The sequence below is a fragment of the Carassius carassius genome, chromosome 26, assembly GCF_963082965.1.
Source record: "Carassius carassius chromosome 26, fCarCar2.1, whole genome shotgun sequence".
NCBI classification, from domain to species: domain Eukaryota; kingdom Metazoa; phylum Chordata; class Actinopteri; order Cypriniformes; family Cyprinidae; genus Carassius; species Carassius carassius.
In genome coordinates this window covers 6732044-6738722 of record NC_081780.1, presented here as the reverse complement: position 1 = coordinate 6738722, position 6679 = coordinate 6732044, and the positions used below count along the sequence as shown (strand labels likewise).

General features: G+C 35.0%; 1 protein-coding gene across 1 annotated transcript; it reads left to right on the top strand.

Annotated features, from left to right (window-relative positions):
* Nucleotides 1–362: 362 nt before the first annotated feature.
* LOC132105378 (soluble scavenger receptor cysteine-rich domain-containing protein SSC5D-like) lies at nt 363–6662 on the top strand. The gene is made up of 5 exons (XM_059510463.1): nt 363–432; nt 566–628; nt 5639–5953; nt 6167–6410; nt 6629–6662. Exons 1-5 carry the CDS (start codon nt 363–365, stop codon nt 6660–6662), a joined length of 726 nt encoding a protein of 241 aa, XP_059366446.1.
* Nucleotides 6663–6679: the final 17 nt, after the last annotated feature.

Below are 6679 nucleotides of genomic sequence, written 5' to 3'. Positions count from 1 at the left end.
ATTAAGACAATCATGACTGAACAATTTTGAATGTTTTTGACAGATTTTACAGATTTGTCAGTGTCCACTACACCTGCCACAACATCAGCTTCTCCTCCAGTTTCTCCTCCAGTGCGCTCAACATCAGTCTCTCCTCCACAAACTCTCTCCGTCCCCCCAGTGCTTGTGATTGTTCTGGGAGTTGTGCTCTTACTGCTCTTACTGCCACTGCTTATACTGATTCAGCAGAACAGAGTGATGAAGAGAGGTAGGAGAGATTGGCATATTGTGTTTATTCAGTGTGTGATCAGTCATGTGTTGTGAACTGACAGCAGGTTTGTCTGTCTACACTCACAGCTCTCTCTAAGAGAAGACACAGGACGATGACTGAAGCTGTTTATGAGGAGATTCAGCGGAGACCCATTAATAGTCATGGTCTTTTCACTCAGAGTGGTGAGTGGAGTAAATCACACTGATTCATTTTTGGGACCTTGTGTGTATCATTTGAAATTACATAAGGTTAGTCTTATGTTATCCAAATGTCTTTGATTGTAAACATTTTTAAGATTCTGCTTCCCAATAACAGGAAGTGTGATTTCTGAAGAACAGTACTCTGGGTTTGAAGATGCTGATGATGAGTTTCTTTCAGGTTAGAGAGATGACATGTAAAAATATTACATACAGAAACGTGAAATTAAAAAAAAAAAAAAAAAATTACTAAGCAAGTTAATATTATTCAATGTTATATATCTTGAATATAAAAATTACAAACAAAATTTCCAATGTAAAGATAATACATTTAATTACATTTTTTTTCTGTCATTTTTAATGTTCATTGTATTTTTTTTATTATTATTATTATTATATTGGAGTCTCACCTGACTACTATAATGACATCACTACCACTACAGGCCCAACAGGTCAGTGAATTTTTAACTGATTACAAGATTTCACTTAATTAACTTTAGTTAGTTAACCATACTCGGGCCTTGAACTTATTTGTTTGTTTGTTTTTTTCCTCTTTCACTTTTAACCCTTTTAGAAGAGCAACATTTCACACCCGAGAATTATGATGATATAATCACTGTTGACTTGAGACGTCCTGCTAAAGGTTTATTTATTCAATTATAAATATTATTTGACTATGCATTTATATTATGTGTAATTTGGTTGTCACATTTTATCATTCTTTATTGTGTTTCAGATGACGCTTCAGAAAGCTATGATGATGTTGTCATTATAAGGCAGTTTTACATTAATCAAGCAGGTGTGCTTCACAAAGTTAACTTAAATAGTCTGGTACAGTGTTTTCCTTTTCTTTCGTTATAGTTTATTATAGTGTTAAATTATACATTTCATAGACTTCATTATTATATTATAGTTTTCATATAATGTATTGAGTTTTGTGAAGTATTATTTTCTTGTCTATTTATTTAATAAATGACACATTTATATCATAGGGTGGTCAGGAAGAATATGGCAATGTGACAAATTTTAGCGAAGATGTGCAAGATTTGTTTTGATAGGTTATTTTGCTTTACGTCACTCTGAATGTGTCTAGTTTTATTAGCTAAAAATGCTAATACAATGAAAACATTTGTTCTTGTTTTCAAACAGCAGACAATGATTAATTGAGGGAAGAACCATGAAAACTGGGAGGGACAGTTTGAGTTAGTGACTACATCCACTCCCTCACATTTTGTTATCTCTGAAGTGCTGTACACTTAAAAGTGTTGAATGTGCCAAATCAATTACATTTAAACATGGACATCAATTCAAAACATCCAGCAAATAAACTGGAAAAAAATAGAGAATAAATTCATAAAACAGACAGGGTGTTTAATTTGTTCTCTCATATACTTGCATTTCTGTGATAACCTCTACCCCTTCTAGACAAAAGGATTAACGTGTTTTTATACTTTTGAAATGAAAGATTATTGCACAAAACTCTTTTTGTAAATTTATTTTAAATGCATTTATATTTTGAGTGCATTTAGCAAAAAAATAAAAAAATAAAAAAATAATAATAAAAATGATTTTCTCTTTTCTGATGTATCTTTAAAGATTACACATTTTATTTAGACATCAATAATGTATACTGACAAAGTTTCTGAAAATGTATTTCTTTATTAAAGCGGCATGAAACGTTTGCCTCTCTATCAGGACCCCTGCTTGAAACATAAAATTCCAAGTTGATAATTGACAAATGACATGCTGTACATCCAAGTATGGTGACCCATACTCAGAATTCATGCTCTGCATTTAACCCATCCAAAGTGCACACACACAGCAGGGAACACACATACACCATGAACACACACCCGGAGCAGTGGGCAGCCATTTATGCTGCGGCGCCTGGGGAGCAGTTGGAGGTTCGGTGCCTTGCTCAAGGGTACCTCAGTCGTCTATCATCGTCATCATGTCATCTGAACATATTTGCCATATTTGTTTTAACCAAATGAAAAAAATAAATGTTTAAAAATAAATCATGTTAGCCTACTGAAGTTGAGATCTATTGATTGCTCATTCAGATCATAAATCACAGAGCATTTGTGTTGAAACCAGATGGACAGAGACACAGTGAGTTTGATCTGTCAAGTGCTGAACTGTGGAAGATCTGGTGATTTGTATGATTTTACACCAGGACTGAAATCAGCTCATAAATGGCTGGATAAAGTTACATGTCGACCACATGATTCAAATCTGTGTCCAGCTTCCCCCTGGTGACAGAATGACTGCAGTGAAGATGAAATCACAAAAATAACTTGCTCAGGTAAGACTGATACATTTCCATGACTGAAAAGTGCTCTATTTTATATATATATATATATGGAAAAATGAATTGTTGAGCAAATAAGGTAAAAAATAAATGCATATTATAAGACAATGAAAATGTTTTTCGACCTTTTAAATACTTTTAGAGCTTTTAAAAGTGTTCACAGAGATTAAGTGACTCTACTGTTATATTCAAAATATCCTAAAAAAATGCTTTGCTGTGAAATATGTATAATAAATAATAATAATAACTTAAGAATAATTTGGTAGTTCTTGGTGTCTTTAACATCCACCTAACAAACCTTGAGTGACTGACTTCCTAACTTTTCTGGCCTCACTTGACTTCATGAAACAGCACACCCCTGCGACACACAAAGCAGGCAATAAGCTAGACCTCATCCTAACACGAAACAGCACCACTGGCAGCCATCTGGTAACTCCACATTTCTCAGATCATTACTTTCTTCAATTCTCTGTCACGCTGCCTTCATGCTCACCGCTGATTCCTCCTCTCGTATCCTTTCATCACAACCTCTGCTCTCTTCCACCTACAGAACGTGGTTTTCCTCTGTGGTCTCAGCACTCAGAGGAGTGCCAGCCACATTAAAAAAGTTAACAGCTTAAGTCATTTGTGGATTAATGCTTATTGGAGAGGCAAACCATTTTAAACGATTCAGTTCGATTTGGTGAACTGGTTCAAGAAGATCCGGTTACATTGAGTGATTCGTTCGCGAATCGGATATCACTACACTGCAGTGAACGTGGTCACAACAGACCAAAAGAGAAGACAATGCTGAATAAAGTCATCGTTTTTTTTTTTTTTTTGACCAAAATGTATTCTTGAATGCTTCAACAAATTCTAACTGACCCTCTGATGACACATGGACTACTTTAATGATGTTTTTCTTACCTTTCTGGACATGGACAGTATACCGTGCACACACTTTCAATGGAGGGACTGAGAGCTCTCGGACTAAATCTAAAATATCTTAAACTGTTCCAAAGATGAACGGAGGTCTCACGGGTTTGGAACGAGATGAGGGTGAGTCATTAATGACATAATTTTCCCTTTTGGGTGAACTTACCCTTTAACTTCACTTAACTGAAGTGTAGTAACATCTACAAGCAATATATATGCCTCTGAGCAAAATTTCAACTGTCCCAGATAAGGGTATGAATACTTCTGTTTTTATTTTTAATAAATTTGCAAACATGTTAAAATGTTTTTTTTCATGTTCATGTCTTTTTTTTTCTTTGCCATTATGGTGCATAGAGTAGAATGATTTAAGTAATTTAAAGCACTTCAACACAAGGCAGCAACATAATAAATCGTGAAAAAAATTAAGGAGTATGAATAGTACTTTAGTAAGGCAATGTACAGTATATGTCCTTAAAGATAAAGGGATGTGTTTTCTCTCAAATTAAAACAAACTGCAGATGATCATGTATTCAATTTTTAAGTTATACAATTTAAGTTTGTCAGTACTATTGTATAAAGGTGCTTTAATTAGAAATATTGCACGGCAGCTCTCTCTATTGGTCTTAAGGTGAACAAGCAGTTAATTTTCACAATTATGGTTTTTGTGGGCCACCTGAAAGAAACCACGTTTGTGCAATTTGTATAAATTTCACATTAGTCAGGAGATATTTTGAGATAGAGATAAAAGATTTCATCACATTTTAAGCCTCAAAAGGGCCTATTGTGCAGTATGCACTGTGCTCTTTGTAAACATTGACATTTTTAACTGCTGTTTTGCAATAGGATCTACTGTATTTTACATTGAGTTCATTATGTGTTACTGTCATGCTAAAATATTTGCGCACTAATAAACATTTTTAGGCCATTTTCAGTTAGTTATCAGTGCTTTTATCTCGTCTCTGCAGGTGATTGGCTTTGATGCTGAAAATAAACTGGAGAGTTTCCTGCCTCCTGTATGTCTTATATTTATTTATATATCGGTGTACGCATGTGTGTTTCTACACCCCTCTACACCCAGCACTGACAGTTTTGATATATATGGAGAAAATCAGAAAAGCGTCCTCTGATTTGTCACTGAAGTTGTTTGATGATTTCCTCTGTTGTGTCTAATAAGGTAATAGCGAGTGTGATTGGAGGGTGTTGGGCCTCTTTCTCTCTCATTAAGGGGGCTGATAGGATGCCTGTACTTCTGTATCATCAGAGCGGAGAAGCTTGTACACTGGGTGTTGAGTTAATCATGATGAGGATGATGGGGAGATGCCTGACACTAATTTTACTGTCTTCAGTTGTAATATTCATCACAGCTGGTAAGTATGAAATTACCAGCTACTTAAAAATACAAATAAAGGGTAAGATTGTGTTCTTTAATCACTTCAACCACAAAACCAGTCTTAAGTCACTGGGGTATATTTTTAGCAATAGCTAAAAAAAAACAAAAAAAAAAACCTTGTGTGGGTCAAAATTATTGATTTTCCTTTTATGCCAAAAATCATAAGGATTTTAAATAAAGATCATGTTCCATGAAGATAGTTTGTAAATTTCCAACCATAAATATATCAAAATGTAATTTTTCATTAGTAATATGTATAGCTAAGAATTCATTTGGACAACTTTAATTGAACACAAATTGAATTTAATTTGGACACAAATTGAAACAATTAAGACTGGTTTTGGGTCCAGGGTCACATATTATTACCAGACTAATGTTAATATTTGTTATTAAAAAAAAATGCTTACTAACCTTTTCAGTGCAAAGTTATATCCAATCAACTGAATACTGATGTTACTTTAGTGCAGTTTGCATTGAATTCCGAATTTGCCTTTAAATTCTCATTACCCTAGTTGTCCTATAATGTAATCTCATAAATTAAATGTTCATTTTCTATCTCACTGCTTAATATTTAGACTCTGTGCATGTGAGGTTGGTTGGTGGTCACAGTCGCTGTGCTGGTAGAGTGGAGGTTCTTCATAGAGGTCAGTGGGGAACAGTGTGTGATGATGAATGGGATTTGGCTGCTGCTGCAGTGGTGTGTAGAGAGCTGGACTGTGGAGAACCTGTAGATGCTCTGTATAATGCTCATTTTGGACCGGGATCAGGACTAATCTGGATGAGTTTTGTCTTATGTACTGGATCAGAGACCACACTAAAGAACTGTGGGTCAACTGGATGGGGTAAAAGCAACTGTGATCATAGTAAAGATGCTGGAGTCATCTGCTCAGGTAAAGTGTTTTACATATTAAAATTCATATCAAGATTTGACTTCTAATACTTGTTGATTTTGATATGTTGATTTTGATTGATTTTAACTTGTTGGCTTAATGAATAAATTTTGTATTAATGTATATTTTTTGTGTTTTTCTTTAGTGCTTTTACACTATACGTTATAAGTCTAAAAATAAAATGGATTCTCTGCAAATCATTACCTTATTTAGAAGTCAGGCTGGTTGGAGGTTCTCGCTGCTCTGGGAGGTTAGAGATACTTCATGATCAGACGTGGATGTCAGTGTGTGACGCTGTCTTTGACCAGCAGGATGCAGAGGTTGTGTGTAGAGAGCTGGACTGTGGGGCTCCTGTACAGGTGCTGGGAGCAGCTGCTTTTGACAAAGGAGACACTCAGAGGTGGACACAAGAGTTTCAGTGCAGAGGAAATGAGTCTCAGATTCATATGTGTCCAACGTCAGTATCACATAAAAACAGCTGTTCACAGGAAAATTATGTTGGACTGGTGTGTGCAGGTTTGAGCCCTTTTTAAATAAACTGCCAAATTCAATGTTCCCTAAAACTACACTGAATATTAGTTTTGTTTTATAATAGTTTTTACTCTTTGTTTAATACATTTTTCTCATTCTTTCTCTTTGTCCATTTGTTTTTGCTCCCATTTATTAATTTTATAGGCAATGCGAGAGTGAGGTTGGTTGGTGGAAATAATTCCTGTGCTGGTAGAG